Here is a 27,441-nt window from a genome sequence, read left to right on the forward strand (position 1 = left end):
AGCTTTGATAGTTATACCAACTAAGGAGAGGCTCCTTTCTTAAGGCCTTTCCATTGACCAATAAGTCACATTTTGACATTGTGGAACTATTTTGTTTTTTTAACCATAATTCACAATTGGAGGCATTTTCAGTTGCCTTTGGGTTTGTGACTGTCCTGAACTGCTTTGAGGATGCCCAGAGTGGAATTTGGATATGTGATGAATTGTTATATATATATTCCTTTAATTCTGCAAACTTCCTCATTGCATGGCTAATGTGTTCATCAATTTGGCATCTTCACATTCCCTAGTGTAGGGTTTTGTACATAGTAGAGGTTCAATAAAAATTGTTTGATGAATTATCATCTGCAGATTTTTTTTTTAGGTTTTTGCAAGGCAAACGGAGTTAAGTGGCTTGCCCAATGCTACACAACCAGGCAATTATTAAGTGTCTGAGACAGGATTTGAACTCAGGTACTCCTGACTCCAGGGCCGGTGCTCTATCCACTGCGCCACCTAGCCACCCCATCTACAGCTATTTTTAATTAAGTTAAAACAAAACCTTTGCTAAAACAAGACAATAAAAACTATATTTTCTTTCAAAACAATATCAGTAATGCTTGTGTTCCAAAACAAGTGTAACCCAAGGTGGCCATAGAGTCTTCACTTAGATATCACAGAAAGTTGAATTCACAAGATACCACTCCCTCATTCAGAATCCATATCAATGTCTCAGCAGTCAAAAGGTCACTGAGATTAATGAGGAAGTCATTAAATGTCACAAAAGCAATTTTGTATGCAATATAAAATGCAATATAAAGTCTTTTTAAAGAGATGGTTGGGAAAATAAATGAAAGCATAAGTCTAGAAGTGGCATTTCATGAAATGACTTCCTTAGAATAGCTAAGATATAAATTTTAAAAAAAGCCTAAAATTGATTTCTAACCTTTTTCTTCTTCTAAATTAGTGGTGGTAAAATATTCACCATGGATGTCTTAATTATGAACAGTATGTAATTTAGGAACATGGAATCACACCCAACTTTGAACTTTGGATAATAAGATAGCTTAAATTGTGTCAATATAAAGCATATGACACTTATATCAATATATTCAAGGATCCATAGTCTCATGGGCATGGTAAAGTTCTGTATATTCCATGTTGTTTCCCAGAAGACTACTTTACATTCATTCAGCAAATTAAGGCAAAGAATGTGTTTAATTCTTTTTTTAAAAAAGGATACAAAATCTAATTATAATGGAAAAAGTTTGGCATGGAAAATCAGAACCAGGTTCTAGTTCTGTATGATTTAGACAAGTCATTTAACTTTCTGGGTCTCAATTTCCTCAACTATAAAGTGAGAAGAATTGGATTAAATGATTAAGAAGAGTCCTTCTACATCTAAAGTTCCATTTATTCTACATATTATCCTATTCTGTTTAATTATTTCCATTCAATCACTTTCTAATTCACTTTTTTTGATAACAAACTGAGATTCCTTATTTTATACAAAAATTTAAACAAATTTGAAAGATAAGGAACTCTGATCAATAGAGATTAGACCAACAATTGCAGACTCATGGTCAAACACTGTTCACCCCCACAAAACTGATGGACTTAGAATGCAGATTGAAAATTTTCTTTTAAGGAGGCTAATGTAAGAATTTTTTTTGCTAGAATATATACATATGTTTGTTAGGCTTTAGGTTTGTGTTTCCATTTTGCTCTGATGGCAAGTTTTCCTAATCTACCTCTGGGTATATTCACAATATTATAGATTTTAGAGTTAAAAGGGTCTTCAGAGACTGAGAGACAACTCCCTCCTTTTACAGATGAAGAAACAAAAAGGTAAAGAGACTTGATAAGGCAGAATTTGAATCCAAACCCTATGATTCCAATTACAGTGCTCTTCTCTACTAGTGATCGCTCTAATACTGACTAGGAATTTATGAAGCACCTGCTATTTATTAGATTGTGTACTAGGTGCTAGGGGATATAGAATAAAAAACTGTTACAGCTTTCTGAGAGCTTACATTTTTTGGGGAAGGGGCAAAAAATATATCTTAAAGTTCCTGATACCATCTAGACAAAGTGTTCTTAATTTGGGTTCTGTAAATTTGTTGTAAAAATTTATTATATTCATGATATGAGATGAATATATATATATTTATTATAACTGGTTTTCTTTGTAGTCTTATTTTATTTGATACATTTAAATTTTTTTTTCCTGATTAGCTTTTGTCCAATTGCCAAAGGGGTCTGTGACATAAAAAAAAAGTTAAATCATGCTATAGGAAAAATAAAATTGATTTCTTACATAGGCATTACATTGTGGCAGGTAAGGTTGACATTATTTGAAATTATTCTTTGTATGTGGAAATAAATATAATTTGTAAAAGTTCCTTTGGTCCTCCTCCCTCCCCATACCTTTTGGTTGAACATTCCATGCCTTTGATTAGCAACACTATGCTTCACAAATAAAGGTAAATGGTACTGACCCAACAGCTGATCTCTCTCAGTAGGTAGTACATGAACTTTAGTTTGTCTTTGCAGTAGAGTTGAAAGCTCTACTTTGGACTGTTTCTTTTGCTCTCAATGGGAGGGATGTGTAAGATGGTGGCAGAACCTGGGGATGGAGAAGTTCATGGATACAACTGATTGTTCTAGATGGAACTAATTATGTTCATATTTCAATTGTAACACTAAGTTTTTTACCATTCTGGTGTTTTGAGTTGGCTAGAAGAATCGAAGTTCTTCAAGATCTCTATTTATATTTGGAAGATTTAATGGAGTTTTCACATTCATTTAATTATGTTTCTTTATTTCTTCAACATACTTTTTATTTTTTGGTCTGGTGCTCTATGTTTGAGGATTGGGCTGTTGGGTGTTTGTTGAGGTGGACAAGTTCAGCGTATTTTCTCCTGCCTAAAAACAAGTGTACTAAAGCTATTTTGTTCTTCTGAGAACCTATTTCTTGAAAGAATCACAAAAAAACCCCCTGATTTTAATTTCTGTTCTGGCTAAAAGTTTTTAAGTAATTAAGTCCCCTTATCTTTTTTACAACAATGTTTTCATTTGACCTGAAGTTGTCTTTTTTCATATAACATTTCCAATTTTCTTTTGGTCAGTCAAGCAAATTCTTTTCAGGAAATCCTTGTAGATTTTTGAAACTAGGTTGTAAAATTCTACATTTTTTTTTAAATCATGCCTATTGCTTCCTTAATATAATTAGTGTGATTCATACAAGACTGTAACCTATCATTCAAGGTTATATATTTTTCTTTTTATAGTTTCTAAAGATAGGAATTGTAATTTCAACACAAGGGAAGTCTAGAGAACAGGAGGCCAACATTGGTCAGATTCAATTTAACTTGGCCACCTACTATGTTCAATGTGAGTATTCTAAGTCAATGTTAAGTAATTATTTATAGTTAATATTGCTGATACCTAAAAGATAAATCATAGCAAACATATTTAGGAATAAAGTATTTTAGGGGTGGCTAGGGGATGCAGTGGATAGAGCACCAGCCCTGAGTTCAAATCCGGCCTCAAATACTTAATAATCGCCCAGCTGTGTGGCCTTGGGCAAGCCACTTAACCCTATTGCCTTGCAAAAACCTAAAAAAAAAAAGTATTTTGGGGTTGTCCAAACTTTACATTCCACCTTCTGCTCCAATGCTGTCATGCTCAGAACTCAACCTCTCCTTTCTAATTCCTGGCTTCTTTCAAGGTGCAGCTCCAGCATCACCTTTGCCAGGAGGTCTTTCCCGATTGCTGTAGTTTATCAGAGCTCCCTCCTTCACTTCTTACATCCCTGCCTGAAGGTGAGCTTCTCGTCTTTCCTTTTTCCTTTGAGAATCTCCAAGGGCCTGGCTCAATAAATGCCTGGTGGATGGGACTGGATTGTAACGGAGAGTCAACTCATTTTCATTCGTTTTTCTAATATCTAGGAAGATTCTTTCCCCTGCATGTTAAGTCACGGGCCACCAGCTCTGGAACGGGGTGGGTGAGAGGTCTCATTATTGGGTGTCTCAGGCTCCGGCCTCCCCCTGGGGGGAGGGGAGGGGGCACAAACTGGCGCCCGGCGGTCAGTCCCCGGGACAGAAGCAGGACTAGGATTAGGTGAGGCGAGGTGGGCCGGGCCCAGGGGCAGGTGGGGAGCACCGGAAAGTTACAGCGTGGGGTATTTTTTAGCAGGCGCCTAATAAGAGGAGCGCCTCGACATTGCCTCGGTCTCTTTCCTTTTTTCCAGACCTCCCTTTCCTCATAGAAAAGGGGGCGCCGGGTCTCTGCGTCGTTCCAGCCCCTTTGGCCCGGTCGGGGGTTCGAAACCCCCTCCCCCGCCGCAGGATGGGGCCTCCCTGAGCCCCTCCCTCTCACCTCCCCGGGAGGTCGGAAGGAAGGGGGCGGGGAGGCTCTGCAAGGGAGGAAAACTAAACGAATAAACCAAAAAAGAAAAAGAAAAACAATTGGTGGCGGCGCGGTGCGGGGCGGATGGAGACTCGTCCCCCTCCCCCTCCCCGCGGCCTCCCCGCGCTCGGGGGCAGGACCGGGCGGCGGCGGCGGGCAGCGCGCAGGGTCCGCAGCGCCGCGGCAGCGGCCGCCGCCCCTCCATCACCACCGCCTCCTCCGCCTCGGCCCTCCCCTCCCCTCCCCCTCCCCGCGTGCTCAGCCTCTCCTCGGCTCGTCTCCCCGGCGGGCGGGCGGCGCGGGGCGGGCGGGCGTGCGCGAGCCCGGCGAGAGGTGTCGGCCGGCCAGGCAGGGGAGTCGGGCGCAGCCGAAGGTCGTTGGCTGCTCGGGGCGCCCGTGCCCTCCCCCACCCCCTTTTTCTCCGGCAGCATCATGGCGGAGCCCGGCGACTCTCCGGTCCACGTCCAGCCCCAGCAAGCGGCCCCGGCGGCGGCGGCGGCCCCGGCGGCGGCGGCGGCCCCGGTCCCGGCGGCGGCGGCCGGGGCGGCCGGGGCGGCCCAGGCCATCGGCTGGCCCATCTGCAGGGACGCGTACGAGCTGCAGGAGGTGATCGGTCAGTGGCGCCGCCGGCCCGGAGGGAGGCAGGGCGCGGGGGGCGCAGGGATGCGCGCATGCATGCGCCCCGAGGACGCGGGGAGCCGAGGACGCGGGGAGGGGGCGAAGGCCGGCCGGCTGGGGCGGCCCACCGAGGCCGGGCCGGGGCCGCCGACTGCAAACTTGGAGCGGCCGGGGGCCCGGGCAGGGAGGACGGGGCGGCCGCCCCCCGCGCCCCGGGAGGCCGAGCCCGGCCAGGTGTCGGAGGCCGCCGCGGCCGGCGCAGCCGCTCCCCCCGCCCGCCCGGCCCGCGCAGCCTCGGGGACTCGCGGCTCCCGCGGCCGCCTCCCTCCCCGGGGCCCCGCCGCCCGGGCTGGGCGGGGGGTGGGCGCTGTTCTCCGGACCCGCCCGCTTCGGCGAGCCCCGGGGCCGGGGGCGCCCTCCCGGGGCCGGGGGCGCCCTCCCGAGCCCGTGCGCGCCGATGCTGCTGCTCCAGCCGCGAAACCGGAGCCCTCCGGCGGCGGGCCCAGCTGCAGCACCCGGGGCCGGGCCCGGCCCCCTTCCCTCCGCCCCCGGCCTCCGTGGCCCCGTTCCGCCCTGGACCCGAGGCTGCGGAGGAAGGGGATGGACCAGGGTCTCAGAATTCCACGTTCAAGTGCCCCGGGGACCCCTTTCCTCCTCTCCTTTTCCTCTCCAACTTGGGGAACTTTTCTGCCCTCCCGGTGTGAATGTGCAGATTCTACCCTCCAGACAGATGGTGCCCCGCAGACTCAGCAAAGCCTAGGTTGGAGCCGGGAAGCGAAGTCCTAAATCCACTCTTGGGAAGGAACCGCAGACAGGGACGTTTGGGGGGGAGAGGACAAGTTGTAGGCTTGAGGGGTGCAAACCCTCCGCCCATGCAGGCCGGCAGCTTCTGCACTCTGAGAAGCCACATGGCCCACCGCCCATCTCCAGAGGTTTGGAGGGGTCCTCTCAATGCAACACAGACTTCCAAAGTGGAGACGCTTAGCGCTTGATAACTTTACTTCCATCCCTTTCTCTCTGTTTCACTATCTCCTTCTTTTCCCCTCCTTCCTTTTTTTCTTCTTTATAGATTAAATGGTGAATTTGAGAGGAAGTTGTAGAAAGCATCTATCTCAAGGGTTTGAAACTCAGGGAGGTCTTTGAAAGCTCATTTTTTAGAGGTTTCGAACAGTTATTTTCTAAAGTCCTCAAAAGCTAGCAATGAATGACTGAAAAACAAGACCAAAAAAACCCAACTGGATGATCCTGCCATGGTAATATTTGGAAGTCCAGGATTTACGGACAATTTCTTAGTTGTTTGTTTTTAGTGGTTTTAAAGTATTGCTCCCCCCCCCCCCATGGTATTAGGCTTATTATTTCCTGAGGGTTAATTTTACAACCCATGAATTGATAATCGTGAAGCATTAGACAAATTTTTGACCTTCAAAATAATTTAGATGATTCAAATTAAGTTGAAAGTGATTATTTCTATTTTTCAATAACATTGTTGACCATTTGTTGGTCATTTTTTTTTAAAGAAAATCACCCATTTTTAAATTGAGAAAGTTTTAAATTTAAAGTTTAAGAACAAGAGAAGCTTGCTTAAATATCTTGGCCTAGCTTTCTGCACAACTGTACCATTACCCTGTGGTGCAATTTTTTTTTTCTTTTTAGTTGGTTGTTCTTGATGAAAGGACAAATTTTTTTTTTAGGTTTTTATAAGGCAAACAGGGTTAAGTGGCTTGCCCGAGGCCACACAATTAGGTAATTATTAAGTGTCTGAGACAGGATTTGAACCCAGGTACTCCTGACTCCAGGGCCAGTGCTTTATCCACTACACCACCTAGCCACCCCATGAAAGGACAAATTATAAAGTGTCTCTGTGGCAGCTCTGTCATTGAGAATTAAAGAGGTGGATTTGGGTTTTGCTGGGGATTAATATTTTTAGGGTGTCATCATAAACTTGTTTCTACCAAGCCTTAAGAATAAGCTCTTTTTTTTTAGCTAAACATTACACATTAAAGTTAGTAGTACAAACACTGAACCAGTTTCAGTGGGAATTCCAGTTTTAATGTCTTTTTGCTTTGCATCCACTATTCAGCAGGTGTCATATGATATCACTCTCCAGCAGTATAGACCATGACCAGCAGGAGGCCCAGAAATAACCTATTTGGATAGGAGAGACAAGTAATTGGGAGTTTTCAAGATTTGGTAGAGAATTGTTTTACTAAAAAATCCAAACAACCCAAGTTTGGTGGTTTTCTTTTTTCTCCCTTTAATCCTTCAGATAAAGTAGAAGGTTTTGTTAGTCTAAAATAAACTTTTCTTTTTTTTTATTGACCTTGTTTGTAATTGTAGATCAGTGAAAAAAAATCTGTCGGTTGCATTCTACAGCTTTTTCATTTTTAGAAGCTATTGCAAGCTAAAACTTTACCTGAAGTAAATTGAGGGATTGTGCCACGGAGAGGTTAAAAATCTGGGATTTCTTGCTCCACCTGTCAGTATCTTAATCAGAGCATATCTATAGAGATTTCTTATACAAATAAAAGAAAGTGAAGGAAATTTCCATTTCTTTCTCTTCCTTTTCCTTCACTTTGTTCACAAACACTAAAAGTAACTGCTTTCTTTTATGAAACAATCAGTCTTTATTTTCATTTAATTAGTTTTTATTTTAAAAACAAAGAATAATAAGGGAATCACAAAAACTTTTGACTAATACCTGTGTGCTAGAATATGCCTCCTGTTGGCATCCTGTGAATCCTGTCTGTTTACAATTGGTCTCTTGTCTTCAGTATTTTCAGAAAAATAAATGTCTGTTGAATTTAATGAGAAATTTTCTTCCGTGTTAAGAGTATTTTCATGATGAGTTTTAGGAAGGCCAGCAATTTAAAAAATTTATCTCTTTGCTCCATCCATTATTTTTGTCTTCACCGCTTCCAGATACTTTTTTTTTAGATTTTTCAAGGCAGTGGGGTTAAGTGGCTTGCCCAAGGCCACATGGCTAGATAATTATTAAGTGTCTGAGGTCGAATTTGAACCCAGGTACTCCTGACTCCAAGGCTGATGCTCTGTTCACTGCCACCTAGCCGCCCTCAGATACTTTCTTGAGTTAGATCATTTTCTAAGTTAACATCTGCTTGTGTGTTTTCTTTCCCCTACTTTATCCTCTAGTTTAAATAATTCCACTTTTGATCAGATGTATTGCTTTACCTTGCCATATACATTTCTAAACTGATGAGTCCTGTAGTTCTGTAGGCATACATAATTTAAAATTTCATCTTCTGATATAGTTACTGTTATTTATTAATTTGTTCATTATGTTTATTAATCACATTGTAGTATTTTATAGGTCACTATTTTTTTCTTTCTTCTACTCTTGGTTCTGGAATTTTTGCCTTGGTCTTTTTTAATCCATAATATTTTGGTGTGTAAACCTTTTTGGGTTTCCTTAGTTCTTTGAGAGATTTGAATTTTTTTCTTTCGTTATTTTTAGTAATTTTTTTTGACTTTTTTTTTTTTACAGTTTTTGAAGGAGATGCTAATGTAGCTTCCATTGTGATTTCTTGCCCTGTCTTCTCCCAGAAATCTTTTTGCTCAGAGACCTAAAGCTGGAAGGTATCTCAGAGGCCATAACTACTTCATTTTATAGTTGATATTGAGTTTTGTTGAAACTAAAGTCATCCAAGGTCAACCAGGTAATGAAACATCATAAATAGGATTTATACTAGTTTTTCTGACTTGGAACCAGTGATTTTTTTTAACTGTATGATAGAATTTTATAACTCCAATTGATCTAAAATTTTGAATTTAAAATATTTTCATTGCATTGCATAATTGGAAATTTGAATTAGTTCATTAAAGCAGTGGTTGTAGCTTTTTCTGGTTTTCCTCTTAGATAACAAATGGACCATTGACCTAAAATGTTTTATTTTCTTGAGTTTGATTGTTTTTTGTAAGATGCAGAACACCCACTGGCAGGCCTTCTTTCCACTTTGTTTTATTCTTGATTTTTTTTTTGGCATGGTAATGGAGTTAAGTGACTTGTCCAAGGGTACACAGCCAGGTAATTATTAAGTGTCTGAGGCTGGACTGGAACTCAGGTCCTCCTGACTCCAGGGCCGGTGCTCTATCCACTTCGCCAGCTAGCTGCCCCTTGTTCTTGATTTCTAAGCATTAATGTCCTCTTGTCCTTGGTGATGAGACAGACCCATGTAAAAGGTATTTCATGGCTCCAGTTATTTTATTACATTAGTCAAGGGAAATAGGTACATGTATTCCATTGCTACTGTGCATGGGTCATCTATGTTTATATATGTTTGTGTGCATATATAAATGATAAACATGTAAAGGTGATAATTAGTAGGTGATCAGGATCTAGTAGGATCTCTGGATTCTCCTTTGCTTTCTTTTCTGATTTGACAGGTGTTCTCTTAAGATGGATTTTTTTCCTTTTTCTCATCCTGGTAATGAAGATGGGGCCTATGTCACAAAGTTTCATTTCCTCACTGGAATACTTGGGATGGTTTTGTCTTAGAGAAGGATCATTACAATCTAAGGACTTTGCCCAGTAACCTCGAGGTGTCTGTCCCCAGTGTGTATAGAACTTCCAAGGGGGCTGTGGTAGCTGCCTAGGGAAGCATTCGAAAGGCAGTGGCAGTAGAGTGGATTTGGTTTCTGGGCACTAAACAGGATAAAGCTTTGGTCATACCTGAAAGACTGCATCTCGATCTGTATCTAGGCTTTGATCTTGGAATCCTTTAGATCTTGCTGTTTTGCTATCCAACTTAATTTTATTATGAAGGTGAGTTTTTTAATCATGATAGTAAAAGATTTGAAAGAATTGACTAAAATACATTATTGTGTTCAAGAATCTTTATATAAATTTTTATCTAAATATTTTTTAATCTAATTTTTTTTTAAGTCAAGAAAAACATATACCAACAAAATCTTTACAGGTGCAGTTGATATTCCAGTGGGGAAAGCCTATGACTTAAGGGAAAATTAAACCACAGATATATTCGTTTTTCCTTTCTGCATTTGATTTATGCACTAATTTGCCTCTTAGTGCCAGTTTGTTTTCCCCTGTGGCTATTTTCTATTTCTGTTATTAAGTTTTTGATATTATTTGAAACAGAAACTATACTTTGGAATTTGTCCTAATCTGATTTGTTAGATAATGCTATATATAAAGCTTTAGAATTGCAGAATCCCAGAGTGGGAAGGGATTTTAGAAGACATTAGAAGTATGTATTTAACACATCCCTAAATCAAAGCCGTCTCTACAATATATTCCCAGTAAGTGGTTGCCCAGACTTTGCTTAAAGCTTAAAGACCTTAAACACCTCAAGGGAAGAGGGAAAATCTCACTACCTTAAGAGGTAGCCCATTCCACTTTTGCATAGTTTTGATTGTTAAGGTCATTTTTCCTGAAATCAATTCTAAAAATGTTTTCCTTTTAGTGTTTACTCATTACTTCTAGTTCTTTCCTAAAGGACAGAGTGGAATATATCTTCCACAAGGCAGTCTTTTAAATACTGGAAGGCAGATATCATGTTTCCTCTAAATCTTCTCTTCTCTAGGATAAAGATCCTTTCTTCAATTGATCCTCAATAGGACAAAGAAGGCTTGATGTACTGTGAGTGAAGGCCCTTTCACTCTCCAGGTTATCTGTCTGAAGACAAAATGTGGTGCCTAGAAGTGAATGCCATATTCCAGAAGTTCTTTGATTAGGGCAGAATATGGCATGCCTGCCATCATTCTTGTGGTGGCTGCTTGTCTCAAGATTGCATTAGCTTTCTTTAATACATGTTCATTGATTGATTGACATCCCTATCAAACTAATGCTATATTGAGCTCAGGATCCACAAAATTTCCTAAATCTTTACCAGATGAACTGTCACCTAGTTACCTCTCCAATCTTATGCTTCTGAAAGGTGTTGAGTTTCTTCATCCATAAAATGAAGTTAGTTTTCCTTTGAATACTTAGGTTATCCAGAATTCTTTGTGCAGGAGGAAACTATATTTATATGAAAGTTTGTACCACTGTGTTTTAGCACAAGTTTAACTCTAGTTGTGGTCTGACTTATAAAAATCATTTCAAGAAACCTTTATGTTTGAGCTCCTAGGTAAGTGTGGGCCTGAGATCCCTGGGACCCTTACAAGGGAGTCTGTGAGGGCAAGACTTTCATAATAATAAGACATTTTAATTTCTAGTAAGGTAAATATTGATACGTATAAATCACCCATATAAAGTCATGTAAAAGGGGCGGCTAGGTGGTGCAGTGGATAAAGCACTGGCCCTGGAGTCAGGAGTACCTGGGTTCAAATCTGGTCTCAGACACTTAATAATTACCTAGCTGTGTGGCCATGGGCAAGCCACTTAACCCCATTTGCCTTGCAAAAAACCTAAAAAAAAATAAAGTCATGTAAAAGCTTTTTGGCAGTTCTTCAATATTTTTTATGAGAGTAACAGGGGGTCCTGAGACCAGAAAGTTTGAGAACCACTGTTTTAGGTAAAACGATGTTGGCACTTCTTTTCTAATATATTATTTAGTTTGGTGCTTTTTATGTATTATTATGATATTACTTAGATGCTTTTATCATCATTATTATTGACAATAACAAAATAATGATGATCTTCATTAATATTTTTATAATGCTTTAAAGTTGGTAAAGGACTTCACATATATTATGTAATTTGATCCTCACAGCAAGGAGTTGTGAGTTTTAATGTGCCAGGGTCTGTTGGAGTTGCTTGGCTGGCAGCCTTCAAACATGAAAGGGCTTGGGTTCTCTTTGGAATGTTCTTTGGGTGTTATATAGTGGTAAGGGTACTAGTCTCAAGGAATCCTGGTTTGTATTTTGGTTCTGACACTTTGTGACCTTGCCTTGTTCACTTTTTCCTCCGAACCTCATTATCTAAGTAAGAATATAAATGCATTATTCTCATAGAATTATTGGGAGAAAAGCTCTTTGTAAGTCTTTATGCCATAAAAATGTTTTAGCAATGTCATATTGTCCAGAGATAGATTTATCAGAGGACCTGCCTCTATTTGAAAAAAGTTCATTGCTAGGAAGATTTCCAACCAGCCAGTGTTTTTTTTTTAACCACAAAAACCATCAACAACCAAAAAGGGACTGTGATGTGCATGGGTGGACCCTTTACCCATACTGATGAAAGGAGAGATCATTGAAATATTGGTATTAGGAAATGCCTTTTTTCCTAATTTTGGGCTCTTAATGATTTTGGGACAGGATATAAACCTTTATGTGGTAAGGGAAGTAGAGTGGCTTCTTATCTGGAAAGCGTTAAGTGAGAAGAGAGATTCCTGCTATGGTTGGTTTCCTCCTCTTTCTCTCTATTAGCACCTGGGCACAGAGTCAGGAAGCCAGGAAGTAGCTTGATGCTGCTGCCTTTACATGGTGACTGGCCTTGGAGCAAGGTAGATCTGAGTTCAGATTCTGCATGAGACACTAGCATTTTGACTCTGTTAGCCTCAGTTTTCTCACCTGTAAAATATATTGTAATAACTAATGTAATAATATATGCAGAGTGCTTAACAGATCTTAAAGAACTATATATAACTGTTCTTATTTTGCTGTTCACTGCAGAACTGGGTGACAATTGAGAAAAATCATGAACTTTTAGAAACCTTTAGAAGCCATCCAGTCCAACTGTCCCATTACATAGGTGAGGAAACCGAGACCCTGAGAGTGTTAAGTGAATTAGACAAAGTGGCAAGCCAGGAACTTGAATCCCCTTCTCTTTCTGTTGCACTGGGTTGGAAAGGTTGGTGGAACATTAGGTAGTTTGAACTGTTGCTTGCATTAGTGGTCACAAGTGGTGAGCATAGCCTTCACACAGGCTGCTGTAGAGGAGGGAACATCCTCTTATTAAAAAAAAAAGGATGGAGCGGCAGCCTGCCAGGCCTGCAGTTTTTCTTCTACCTCCCAGTTCATTCTGTTCAGGTGCCATTTGGCATAAAGTCCAGCTGGCTGGCAGTGAGCTAGGAGGGAGACCAGGGAAAGTCATCATGAAGACCAGCAGGGCCTCCTCCCCAGAAGGGGAACTTGACTTTAAAAAAAAAATTGCCCTTCTCAGTCTGCAGACATGTATTGTTCATGATGGTGCTTATTTAGGGCTTTTCAGCCAATCAGCTCAAAGAGCTTTGCAGAAATTAGCTCATTAATCCCCACAAAGCAAGGGTAAGCAATTTCAGCATTCTGCCTTCCTGGGTCCTGTAGGTAGCTGGTCACAGGTGGGGTGAGATGAATTGCTTTAGTTAGCTCTTAAATGAGGGAGCTGGATTGATCTACTTTGAGATCTTCTCCAGCTCTAAGATGCTGTGTCATGTGAATCCATGAAGGGAATTTTCTGAGGTGGAAGCAAAAGCAGAGATACTGTTTAAGAAACAGATGAAGTCCACACTTCTAGGGATCTTTCCCTTGGAACTCTTGATATTCCTCTGTTTTCTCTGCTGCCTTAACTTTTTTTTTTAGTAGTCCACCTTTCCAAGTTGTTATATTTTTTTTGGTAGTTGGTTTTTTTGGGTGGGGGGGTAGTTAAGGTGTCAGCATTATTGAATTTGATCTTGGATGTTTTTTCTAAATATTTCTTGAACTATGTTTGGAAGTCAGAATGGGAGAGGAATTGGAAAAAAGGAAGAATAAGTAGAATTTGTGCTAAGTTTGGTTTCAGAGATGACTTTGTTGGTAGAAATTCTCAATTAAAAAATATAACGTATTGAAGAAAATATTGACTTGCTATTTGCTGTACCATGGATTTGGTTCTCATTTTAGTCATCAAAATTCAGAGGTTTCATTTGCATATGGCATCTTCTGTGGGAAAATAGTGGTTTTCCTCTACTGGAAAGAGAAATTTTCACATCATTACATGAACTGATTTAGTCTGTTTCAGTGCCCAGATAGTTATATTTAAGGCATGTGACAGTTTTTTAAAAAATCAGGAAGGCGAGTCCTTTCTTATTCAGCCTGGCTGTGTGACCCTGAGCAATCATTTCTCAGGATTCCTGAATCTCTTTTAGAATAATAAAATTGCTAAATTGTTGCCGATTAGCATTGGTAGAAGGAACTTCTACCAATTTTCTCTTCAGGAACTTCCTACGTCATTAAAATCAGAGAGGCTGACCGAAAAGAAAACAAAACACCAAAAATCCAACCTGAAACAAAACCACTTTTTTTTTTGCCATATTAAAGCCTAGTAGAAAAGATTTTGCACCCTAAGGACTACCATTCCATCTGCTGTGCAACCAAAGCTTGTCTTACTAATTAGAATTTGAGACCCTTGAGAGCAGGGATCTTCTTGCTTTCCTCTTTTGTACCTCTAGTGCTTAGCACAATATTTGGACCATCCATTGTTTTTAATCTTTTTCATTCCATCTATTAGGTATCATTAATTTATTATTTTTCCATGTGAAATATTAATTTTTGTGATTACCATGTTTCTAAACTTTGGTCTTTGCAAAAATCTAAGTGGGATTAATTTATATATTAATAGTAAAAATAATTTGCCTAGGGGCAGCTAGGTGCTGTATGGGATAAAGCTCCAGCCTTGGAGTCAGGAGCCACCTGGGTTCAAATCCTGTCTCAGACACTTAATAATTACTTAGCTGTGTGGCCTTGGGCAATCCACTTAACCCCATTTGCCTTGCGAAAACCTAAAAAAAAATTTGCCTGAAAAATGGCAATGACAGGTAATTTTGTCATGTAAATACCAGATTTTTATCTGTATTCCTTTGGAGGTCTAGGTCACTGGAATATTCTACTCTTAGAATTCTTAGTTGAAGTTGAGATATTTGAAGAAGATAGGAATCTTCCTGAGATGATTTCATAATAGTTACTGGTAAAGTTGGTGATGAATATTTTGGTTCCTCTCTTAAGACAGAGACTTGAAAAAGGGTGGCGATTAGCACAGGAAGAGAGAGGTGGCTTCTGTAACTTGTCTTGTCTGGTCCTGTTTCTTGTTAACCTATATTGTGTAACTCTGGCCTCAGCACATGTTGCTTGAGTAGACCTTTCAATTATAGATTTAAATTCTATCCTTACTTTGATAAAATCTGGAAGACCTAAGTCTAGGGAGACATTGTATCCTGTGGTCAAAGAAATGCATGCAAAGGAGACTTTAGAGGTTATTGCTAGCTCCTCTTTGGAGTGTAAACTTCTTGAGGGCAGAGACTGTCATTTTTGTATCCCTAGACTTTAGCACAGTTATTGATTGATGATGCTGCTGCCTGCTCTTCATTCTTGAAGAAGTTCATAATATCAGGGAGGTGATGCCATGACATGCATGTGGATTTGAATGAGGGAGCCATCTAGGTTCAGCGGTCAGATTTGAATCAGGATGACTGAAGAGGCAATCAGGGTCAAGTGGCTTACCCCGGGTCACACAGCTAGAAGGTATTTGAGGCCATATTGAATTTGAGTACTCCTTACTTCAGGACTCTTCCATTGTGTCATTTAGCTGCCCTTGATTAATTGAAGGAATGTTTAGACCCCTTTATATCTAGGGTAGCTTTGCTTTGACTCTGAGATCACACAGTCAGTACCAGAGCCTGGACTAAAACATAGATCTCCTGATTTCTAGCCTAGTGTTCCTTCAATTTTGCCAAACTTCTTTTCTACCAGTGGAAAGGAAGAGCAGTAGAGCTAGCAGGTGGGATATGGTCTACTGACCTCAATGAATTTTATAATTACTGTTTTAGTAGAATCAATGTGTGTGTCTGCCTGGGGAACAACAATTCCCCTACAGGTGTAGTAATAACACTATATAATTTTTTCTCAAGAAATATTAACAATGTTTTGGAGTTTTTTTACCCATTGCAAAAAATACGAACCATTGGGAAAAAGCTCTCTCGATTCAGTAAAATTTGAATGGGAACATGAAATATGAATAGTAGAGTTTTATCTCAGCCACCCCCAGCAGGTTGCCCAACTGGCCATTTGCCAGAACCAAGATCTGAATGCTTAGGTATTCTTGATTTTTTTCAGAAAACTGCCTTTACCAATCTTAACCACTTACCTTATCAATTCAGTCTTCTACAATAAATTCTTAAATGATGTCACTTATAGCAAAGGTGTCAAATATATAACCTGCAGGCACACTACACTGCTAGAACCAGATAAAACTGCAATTGGGATTAAATATTTAACAAAGTAAAGACACAGGAACCATAGGAAATGTGAATAAGTTGCTTTCTAAGTCAATATGCAGCCAACAGAGATAGTTGGCTTTGTAGTTTGAGTTTGACACCAGTGACCTACCACACTGCATCTGTTCAGTATGTTGTTACCAATTTATAGGAATGGGAGTCCCCTCCATCAACACAGTGTCAGAGATGAATTTCTGACTCTAATAGTTGCTTTTTTCATCATACGTTGTTGATGCTCAAGATCTCCACTATCTGACCCAAAATATGTAAAACTAACTTTCTTGACAACAGTCCTAAATCTTAGATAGTCTGGGTCTTATGATACATCTGAATGAAAATATAGTTGCCTTAAAGAATTTCTTAAATAGAGCTATGGATGTAATCCCTTGATTAATCAAGTCTTAGAGCATTTCCTTTCTATATTGGGTTACTTAGAAGAGCTAGTTTTAATTCTTTTCCCCTAGAGTCTTTGACAGTTGATATTGATACTGACTTTAGGATAGTAGAAGGCAGTGAAACCCTATTTTAAAACCATTTCTTTCAGTATGGTCTGCATTGGGAATCTGTTCAGTTCAAATTTTAAGAAAAAACACTGATTCCCTATGTGTTTTGAAAATGGACACCATGAGGGAAGGGTATTGTTTTGATGTGTGAGGTGTTTTTAAAATCTCTCTTACTGAGCTTTCAAATCTTTTTTTTTACACCTAGGAGATGCCAACCTGCTTTATTTTTTTGTTTATTTTATATTATTACAATAATCTTTTTGTGAGAGGAATCATAAACCTCCCTCCCCCAAAAAGATGAGAAACCTTAAGAATAGTGAGAGAGGAAAAAAATAATTACTTCAGTCTGCATTCAGATTCTGATGGCTCTATCTGTGGGATGAGTTGCCTTCCCTATTATAGCCACCAGAGAAGTTGCTTCAATATTTTTCCCATGGTTGCTATTACTAACTATATTTCCCTCCATTCTATTCCTTCCCACTCTCATCTATTCCATTCTCTCTCTCCTTTTATCCTGTCCCTGTCCGGAAGTATGTTATGTCTGAGTACCCTCTTCCATGATCTTCCCCCTCTTCTATCACCCCCCCCCCCATTCCCCCTTATCCCATCCCTTTCCTCTCATTTTTCTCTCTAGGGTAAGATAGATTTCTATACCCTATTAAGTATATGTGTTATTTCCTCTCAGCCATTTCTGATGAGAATGAAGGCTCACTCATTTCCCCTCATTGTCTCCTGTTCCACTCCATTGTAAAAGCTTTTTCTTGACTCTTCCGTGAAATATCTTAGCCCCTTCTTCCTCTCCTTTCCCTTCCTCCAGTGCTTTCCTTTATCACCTATTGACTACATCTTTTTACTATATTCACTCCTTCCTGTGTCTTGTCTATATATGCTCCTATAAATGAAAAAGTTCATGAGTTATCAGTATCTTCTTGCCATGCAGGAGTACAAACAGTTCAACATCATTTAGTTTCTCATAATTAGTCCTTCTCAAACATTCCCTCTATGGTTCCTCTGAGTCCTGTACTTGGAGGTTAAATTTTTGGTTCAGCTCTGGTTGTTTTGTTAGGAAAGTCTGAAAGTCCCCTGTTTCATTGAAAGTCCATCTTTTCCCCTGAAAGAGGATGGTCAGTTTTGCTGGTTAGTTGATTCTCAGTTGTAAACCAAGATCTTTTGCCTTCTGGAGTATCATATTCCAATCCCTACGAGCCCTTAATGTAGATGCTTCCAGATCCTGTGTAATCCTGACTATGGAGCCACAGTAGTTGAATTGTTTGTTTCTGCCAGCTTTTAGTGTTTTCTCTTTGACTTGGGAGTTTTGGAGTTCGGCTATAATATTCCTGAAAGTTTTTCTTTTGGGATCCCTTTCAGGAGGTGATTGATGAATTCTCTCAATTTCTATTTTACTCTTTCTAGGATCTCAGGGTGCTTTTGCTGTATTATTTCTTGAAAAATGAAGTCTAGGCCTTTTCCTGGTGGTGACTTTCAGATAGTCCAATAATTTTTAAATTATCTTTTCTGGAACTGTTTTCAAGGTCAGTTGTTTTTCCAATGAGATATTTCACATTTTCTTCTAATTTTTTTTTGGTATAGTTTTATTTCTTCCTGAGTTCTCACAAAGTCTTCAACTTCCTTTAGTTCCCTTCTGCATTTGAATGAGTTATTTTCTTTAGAGAGCTTTTTTTAATCTCTTTTCTTAGCTGGCCACTTCTGCTTTTTAAGGCATTCTTCTCCTCATTTGCCTTTTGTGTTGCTTTTTTTTCCCATTTGACTTAAACTGGTTTTTTTTTTTAGTTTTTTTTGTAAGGCAAATGGGGTTAAGTGACTTGCCCAAGGCCACACAGCTAGGTAATTATTAAGTGTCTGAGATCAGATTTGAACCCAGGTACTCCTGATTCCAGGGCCGGTGCTTTATCCACTACGCCACCAAGCTGCCCCATTAAACTGGTTTTTAATGTTATTTTTCTTCAGTATTTTTTTTTTGTATTTCTTTCATCAAGCTATTGATTTGGTTTTCATGATTTATCTGCATCACTCTCATTTCTCCTCAAAATTTTTCTTTTACCTCCCTTAATTGCTTTGAAAGTCTTTTTTTGAGTTCATCTATAGCCTGAGACCATTTTCTGTTTTTCCTGGAGGTTTTGGATAGAGAAACTTTGATTTTTGTTTTGATCTGGGTGTGTATTTTGACCCTCCATGGTACCAAAGTAATTTTCTATGGTCAGATTCTTCTTTTATTGTGATTTGCTCATTTTCTCAGCCCATGACTGATTTATCACACTTCCAAGGCTTTGGGGTGGGGGTGGGGTGTTGAGACAAGGACTTTAATTCCTCTAAGGTCTTATAAGAGGCTCTTGTCTGTGTTTAGACCCTCCCCCTGCCCTGGAGCTGTGAGGAGAGTCCCTGCTCAGCTATGATGGTGTTGTGGGAGCCCATGCTGCAGCCTGGCTCTGAGTGTGGGCAAACAGCTGAGTCCTGCCCCAGGGAGAGCAGTCTCCCCTGATCCCTTTACTGTCTGTAGGCTGAGAGCTCTCTGGTTGTGCTAGGTGGCTCTGCCTACTCCCACTGCAGATTCTCACCGTATGGCTGCTCTGAGGCTGGCACTTTGCTCCACACTCATTCTGGTATGGCAGAGTTCTCTCACCACCCCGAGTTCTCTCACCACTCCGAGTTCTCTCACTACCTCTTCTGGCTGTTCCTGATGAACTCTTGGTCAAAAGATCTGGAAACTGCCAACTCTGCCACAGACCTAGGCCTCCAGCCGACTGTGCTCCAGCTTTTTCCAACCCCTCTGTCCCGGTGGAATAGACCTTTCCTATGGATCTTCTAAGTTGCCTTGGACTGGGAAATTGTATCACTCAGTCTTTCTGTGGGTTCTGCCCCTCTGAATTTTGGCTAGAGTCATTATTTGACAGCTTTTGGAGGTTTTTTTGGGGGAAAGAGTTTCTGGGAATTCCTGCCTTCATGCTTCCCCTGCCCTCCTCATCCTGAGCTCTCACATCTTTCTGAGAATGGATTTTGTTTGGTGTTGTTTTTGTTGTGGTAAGTACTTGTGATTTCCATGAACAACAAAATACTGAAATCCCTCCACATTCCCAAATAAATGTCAGTAACAATATTCTAAAAACTCAGGAAAACATTGACTTTTCTTGAAAGAATTATGGCAGAAGGGGGCGGAGCCAAGATGGCGACAAGAAAGGATTGAGTCTTAGGCACTCTCTGATAAAACTTCTAAACTAAGGACTCTTAACTAAACTTTCGAGAGACAGAACCCACAAAGGGACCCAGAGAGGCAGTTCTCCTACTCAAGGTAACCTGGAAAAGAGCAGAAAGGCTCTGCTCCCTGGGGTTGGAGGGGCGGCCCGCCGAAGGGGCGGCTGCCAGAGGGAAAGAACTTCAGCTTCCTGGAGGCAGCCCCAGGGCACTGGGAGCTGCGGCTCACAGCAGCAGGGGAATCTCCTGAGCTACACCCATGGGAGCACTGGGCACAAAGTGGGGGAACAGCGGGGACCTCTGCCAGAGCGAGCACATGGAGCCCAGGCCTCACGGCACACAGCAAGCAGCCTGGTCTTTCTGCAGCCCAGATCCAGGAGCAGAAGCAGGCAGAGCCGGTAAGCAGGAGCCTCCAGGGCATGAGCCCTTTGCGCTGAGGGAGGGGAGTGAAGAGAGATGTCTGAGCTCTGTCCTCTGGCTCTGGAACAGGACTCTGGAGCTCTGACCACATTCAGATCCTGATCGCAGTCTAGGCCCCCACACAGAATAGCAGCGGCCCCCTCCATCTCAGCCCTGTGGCAGACAGGAGCGCATATGGTTATTCACAGACCAGGAGGGAGGACAGAGCCTCACACACTGAGACCCTTGTGGGAGTGCCCCAAAAGCTCAGGAAGCACCCCCAAAACAGGCTTAGGCTGGGAAAATGAGCAAGCAGAGAAAAAAGAGGAACACCATTGAGAAATACATTATCTGTGATTCCAAGAAGGATCAATATACTCAATCCAAAGATGAGGAAACACAAGCTCCTGCATCTAAAGACTCCCAGAAAAACAGAAACTGGGATCAGGCTATGACAGAGCTCAAAAAAAGACTTTGAAAATCAAATGAGGGAGTTAGAAGAAAAACTGGGAAAAGAAATGAGAGAGATGCAGGAAAAACATGAAAATGAAGTCAGCAGCTTAGTCAAGGAAATCCAAAAAAATGCTGAAGAAAATAGCATGCTAAAAACCAACATAGGTCAAATGGATAAAACAGTTCAAAAAGTTATTGAGGAGAAGAATGCTTTAAAAAGCAAAATTGGCCAGATGGAAAAAAGAGATAAGAAAACTCTGAGGAGAACAAATCCTTCAGACAAAAGAATAGAATTCAGGGAGATTGATGGATTTACTAGAAATCAGGAATCAATACTTCAAAAACCAAAAAAATGAAGAATTAGAAGAAAATGTGAAATATCTCATTGAAAAAACAACTGATATGGAAAACAGACTTAGGAAAGATAATTTAAAAATTATTGGAATACCTGAAAGTCATGATCAGGAAAAGAGCCTTGACATCATTTTTAAAGAATTACTACAGGAATATTGTCCTGATATTCTAGAAGCAGAGGGCAAAATAGAAATGGAGAGAATCCACCAATCCCCCCAAGAAAGAGATCCCAAAAAACCAACCCCTAGGAATATTATAGCCAAGTTCCAGAACTCCCAAGTCAAAGAGAAAATATTACAAGCAGCCAGAAGGACACAGTTCAAATATTGTGGAGCTGCAGTCAGGATCACACAGGACTTAGCAGCAACTACATTGGAAGCTTGTAGGGCTTGGAATACAATATACCGGAAGGCAAAAAAGCTTAGAATGCAGCCAAGAAGGAACTACCCAGCAAGGCTGAATGTCCTCTTCCAGGGATAAAGATGGACTTTCAATGAATCAGGGGAATTTCAAATGTTCCTTTTGGAATGGCCAGAGCTGAACAGAAGGTTTGATCTTCAGAAACAGGACTCAGGTGAAGCATGGATATTGGAGGAGAGGGGGAAAATATGAGGGACTTAATGATGATGAACTGTATGTATTCCTGCATAGAAAAATGACACTGATAATACTCATATGAACCTTCTCAGTTAATAGAGCAGATAGAGGGAACTTTTATAGTTGAAGCACGGGAGAAAGCTGAATTAGAAGATAAAATATGGTGTAAAAATGGAGTCAATAGGAAAAAAAGGGAAATGGAATGGCAGAAAGAGAAAGGAGAGGGGGAATAGGCCAAGCTATTTCATATAATAAGATTTTTTTTTATTACAATGAGCTATTGCAATGATATGGAAGGGGGGATGCAAGGGGGAATGAGGGAACCTTTGCTCTCATCAGAGGTGGCTTGGAGAGAAAACAGCAAATATACTCAATGGGGTATAAACATCTGGAGTAAGAAGGAGCGGGGACAGGGGGAAGAGGGGGATGTGAGTGATGGAGGAGAGGATGGACCACCGGGGGAGAGTGGTCAGATATAACACATTTTCTTTTTTACTTCTTTCAAGGGCTGGGATTGGATGGCCTGTCCAGGACCATGGGGCCAGGTGGATGCTGGGCCTAAGGGGTGGTATGGGGGGGCTCAGGGCTTCTTGGCCCCAGGACCAGGGATCTGTCTGCTGCACCACTCAGCGACCCTACAGCAGAGTCTGCGTGAAAGGAGAGAGAAAATATAGTACATGGTAGTGGAGAAATAAGAAAGGAGGGAGTTGCGATCAGCAATGGCAACGTTGGAAAAATATGGAAATAACTTTTGCGATGGACTTACCATAAAGAATGTGATCCACCCATGACAGAGTTGTTGGTGTTGGAACAAAGACTGAAGCACATTTATTATTATTATTATTTGGGGGAGGGTGCAGGGCAAGTGGGGCTGGGTGGCCTACCTGGGGCCACATAGCAGGGTGATCTTTGGGTGTCAGGGGCCGGATTCGGATCCAGGTGCTCCTGGCTCAAGGGCCAATGCTCTGTCCGCCACCCAGCCACCCCTACTATTATTACTATTTTTTTTTTATTTTGGGTCTTTTTTTTCTCCTTTTTGGTTTTTTGCAGGGCAGTGGGGTTTGGGTGCCTTGCATGTCACACAGCTGGGTGATTGTTGGGTTTACAGGCCGGATCTGGGCTCTGGTGTTCATGGCTCCAGGGCTTGGTGCTTCATCTATTGCGCCACCTGGCCATACCTACAATTATTACTATTTTTTTATTTTAATTTTCTTCTCTCTCCTTTACTTTATAGCTCAAGCAAGTCTATATTAATGGGGGGAGGGGTATTTTGTTTACTCTTAAACAAGAATATTTTATTAATGTAAAAAAACCATTTGTACAAAATGAGAATAAAAAATAAAATTTAAAGAAAAACTTAAAAAAATAAAAAATAAAAAAAAGATTTGTATTAAAAAAGAATTATAGCAGAAGAATAAGAGGACTAATCTGGCTTTTGAATGGGTACTGTCCCTATGATAGGAAAAATTCCAGAAGCCTGGGATCCCAGCTCCATAGGAAATGAATACCTTGGGGGACCAGAGTCATCATAGTTTTTATCTCATCTTTTACCCTGAAAAGGAAAATCTGACTTGATTGCATATTTGGTGAGAAAAAAAAACAAAAGGAGACATAACAGTTGCTCCTCCAGGGAAGTTTTTAAATTAATTTCTGTCAGAAGCAATCAGGGAACTGTTTATTGAAATCACTGAAAGATTGGACTTAAATTCCTGCCCTTTCTTATGGTCTCTCTCCTGAGCAGAGATAGAAATATATAATTTTTTTCCAAAATTTTCGTTGTGTAGTCCTTCCCAAAAGCATCCAGGGGAGTTATGAGACAGCTTCCTTTGCAAAGGAAATTGGCAGTTGCAGCTTTGCAGGATTTGGGACAAAAGAGTATATAAGATCTTGCTGTGGTATGAAGTTTGGGGCAATGAGAGTTAGAGAGCACAGAGAGTGTTGGAGAAAGCCTGGTGGGAAGCAGTGAACAGCCCTTCTTTCAGTGGCCATTGAGCCCAAAACTTACCCAAAGTTTATCCCAGTTTGTGTATGTTTAGAGTATACAAAAAAGCTCTTCTGAAGACCAAACCCTGACTAATGTAACACAGTTTGGTCTTTTTAATCATTCAAGAGTGTGAATTCTATATAGCTTATAGAATTGCTGAAGGGGGCCTCAGTGTCTGGTTCAACTACCCTTACCCCCCCCCTTGAATATGAGAATCCAGAATCTTAGAGTTAGAAGAAATCTCAAACAGTGATGATCTCATCCTACTCATTCATGTCTTAATTGAGAATTTCTTTTATAACACATAGAAAGAGATTGACTTTGGAGAGGGGATCAGAGTTGTTGTTCCATTGTTTCAGTCATATCTGACTGTGACTCCATTTGGAGTTTTCCTCTCTAAGACACTAGAGTTCTTTGCCATTTCTTTCTTGACTCATTTCTAGATGAGGAAACTGAGGCAAACAGGCTTCAATGACTTCTCAGGGTCCCACAGTTACACATTTTCCAAGACATTAGGCCTGGGACTCTGCCTGTGGTTTAAGTTGAGAGCCTCCTTGGGCCCAAGATTCCTTATCAGTGAAATGAGGAGGTTGGACCCCAATGCCCTCTCCAGCACTTGCCAGATCAGAATTAATAGTCCTAGAAACTCACCTCTCTGGAGACAATCCGTTATATTTTTGGAAACATCTAATTATTAGGAAGGCTTTCCTTTGATTGAACTAAAGTCTTATTTTCTGTAGGAGAATCTCCCAGAGATCCTGCTGGACCCAGGAATTTCCCTTATACATGATACTTGTTTTTTATTCAAAACCTTGCCCAGAGTTAACTTTTTACTCTTAACAGAAAACTTAGAGAACCTGAGCCACCTCTAAACCAAATTGAAGCATCTAATCAGGACTTGGTGGGCAGGCTTCATAGAGTACAGAGTGCACGAGTGCATGTGGGGGGGGCGCGCGCACACACACACACACACACACACACACACACACACTCTATTCAATCTCTGGAGTGGGGGAACCTGGGTTCAAATCTTGCCTTTGACACATGCTACCTTTATGATCTTTGGGGATTCATAACCTCTAGCCCAAGTTTCCTTATTAGTAAAATACAGGGAGTGGATTAGATCACCTCTGAAGTATTTACATGCATACATCTGCATGTCTGTAGGTGTATTGATACACATCTATAGATCTCTTATGAAAGTGCCCTTGGCTGGGGTGGCTAGGTGGCGCAGTGGATAAAGCACCGGCCCTGGAGTTAGGAGTACCTGGGTTCAGATCCGGTCTTAGACACTTAATAATTACCTAGCTGTGTGGCCTTGGGCAAGCCACTTAACCACCCCATCCGCCTTGCAAAAACCTAAGGAAAAAAAAGAAAATGCCCTTGGCCTCAGGATCCTTATTTATAAAATGAGGCTGGTTTATTAGATGACCTCTAAGGTCCTTTCTGTTTTTGAATAGAATTTTAGATTTTAGAATATAGACACATATATACTGAAGGATAAAACTTAAGGTATTCTTGTAGAAGAGATTTTATGTAGACACAGGAAAAATGAAAATGACTACGTTATGACAAGGAAACTTTTTTGTGGAGGAAATAGTGTATATGTAGAGAGATCAAATTAATTTGGTTTGACATTCTGGAAAAGTCTAGCTCTTCTCTTTTGTGTTCTTCTTGTGAATGGTGATATCCCAGCCACTGGAGCTATATCATCCTCCCCTCCACACCCTCCACTCTCCAGTAGCCCTCATTATTAGCTCATTTATATTTTTGGAGACCTAATTTCAGTGCCTGACCTTAAACCAGTGTCATTATAGAAAAAAATGTAATATTTTAACTTTCAAAATTATTTGGTAGATTGAAAGAGGTACAAGAGAAAAGGACAAATAATTAAGAAACACATCTTCCTCTTTTTGGTAGGATCAACCAACCAACTACAGGCATTGTTAAGTGCTAGGGATAATGTGTGTATTCCCTCCCCTCTTCTATCCATTCCCAGCCCAAAAAAAGGGGCAAACACAATATCTGCTGCTTCCAACTGGTTTATAGTCTATTTATCTTGTAAGTTAAATTAGCCTTGGGGGAAAGACTCTAGGAACATATGGGGATGGGGATGGGGGTCCATGAAAGACTTCTTGGAGGAAAAGGAAGACAGATTCTAAAGTCATGCATTGGGGGACAATCAGTGAAAAGGGCCTAGGAAGAGAGACTCACCATTGAGGAGAAGATGGGGAAAATCATTGCTTCTGGCTTGCTGCATAAGCAGTTGCTGTGTCTTCTCCTTTTGCCTAAGTTTTTATGTGTGACATAAAAAAAGTATGTGTGAGAGAGAGAGGCAGAGACAGAGAAAGAGAGAGAGAGAGAATCTGATGTAAAAAAGGAATTGCTAAGACAAAAAGAATAGAGGAATGTTTTGAATCATCTCTTAAGTCCTGTGATTTCTTTATTAACATTTTTTTTTTCTGTCTTTCAGTGATATAGCTATGCCTTTGTCAGGAGAAGTTAGGTGTGGTGCAGTGGGAGAGAGTGCTGGGTCTGGCATCATATAGACCTGAGATCTAATCCTACCTCAGACATATTCTAGCTCTGTGACAAGTCATTTAATCATGTTTGCCTCAATTTCCTCATCTATAAAATGAGCAGGAGAAGGAAATGGTAAATCATTACAGTATCTTTGTCAAGATACCCCCAAGTAAGGTCACAAACAACAACAACACCTTTGTCAAAGCTAAGTGGAAATGAGTTGTTGGTTACTAGCTTTAACTTTTTGTTTAGTCTCTTAATAAACCTCAGAAAATAAATATTTTTCTATTTGTGGAAATCCCAATATTTGTTTCTGGAAAAAAATAGTGTGTCTTATAGGTAAGTTAAGTTAGAAAAATCAGCTACAATTACCCCCCCTTTTTTAGTGGTAGTTCTCAAATTTTTTTTTATGTTTTATTTTGTAGATTCCCTTGAAAATAGCTAATTAAAGGTGATATAAGTAGTATATATTTGGCTAAACTTTAGTCTTAAATATTTAGCAGTATGACTGATCTTCAGGTGATAAAGGTGAAAGTGTTATGAATTAACATTTTACTGCTAATAGTTTTTTTTGACATAAAAAGGTAATTATCTTGAAAAATAAAATGATTTTCAAGTGTGTGTAGTGGAACAAAACCTTAATAACTTATTTGAACTCCTTAGAAGAAAGGAGTTTACAATACTAGGGACCAGACTTATGACTATAAAAGAATATTTTTATTGTACAAATATGCCAGAGCTTCTTCCAAATCAGCCTTTATAGCCTTTGAGAAAGTTGCCTTGGGAGAGTCCCTTTCCATTAAGAGGGATTTTTGGTTAATGCATTTCTGAACTCCCATTTTTGGAGTTAAAACTTAACAGCACATTTGTTAGAATTTCCCCAGTGGTAGCAAATATTTGATCCTTGTTGGTGGTCATGGCAGTGGTGATGGCAAACGATGACAGGGTTTGGAAATAGTCAAAAGTCATTTGAGTCTAATACTTAAAAATGAGAGTGATCAAATTGGTAAATCCTAATTTGATGCTTTTGATTTTTGTTTATATTTGATACATTTGATATTATTATCAGGTAGACACATCAATCTCATTAGTGTATGTCTTGTTACACTAAAAGAACAAGTGATTTTCTTGTGTAGTTTTGAATTGGATTTTATTTAATTCAATTGCCTCCCAACTCTTGTCAAAAGTTCTAAAAGAATATTGAATAATTTCAGTATAAAGGTATTACCTCTCAAAGTGATTGACTATTTAGATGGAGAATAAG

General features: G+C 40.5%; 1 protein-coding gene across 2 annotated transcripts in view; it reads left to right on the forward strand.

The window, feature by feature from the left end:
- Positions 1–4,708: 4,708 nt before the first annotated feature.
- The window catches only part of STK39 (serine/threonine kinase 39), a 310,860-nt gene continuing 288,127 nt past the window's right edge, over positions 4,709–27,441 (forward strand). For both annotated transcript variants that reach the window (XM_074215784.1, XM_074215785.1), the window contains exon 1: positions 4,709–5,002. In XM_074215784.1, the coding sequence (XP_074071885.1) occupies positions 4,822–5,002 (181 nt within the window). In that variant the 5' untranslated portion in view covers positions 4,709–4,821. The remainder of the gene's footprint in view (positions 5,003–27,441) is intronic.

This window comes from Macrotis lagotis, chromosome 1 (assembly GCF_037893015.1).
Source record: "Macrotis lagotis isolate mMagLag1 chromosome 1, bilby.v1.9.chrom.fasta, whole genome shotgun sequence".
NCBI classification, from domain to species: domain Eukaryota; kingdom Metazoa; phylum Chordata; class Mammalia; order Peramelemorphia; family Peramelidae; genus Macrotis; species Macrotis lagotis.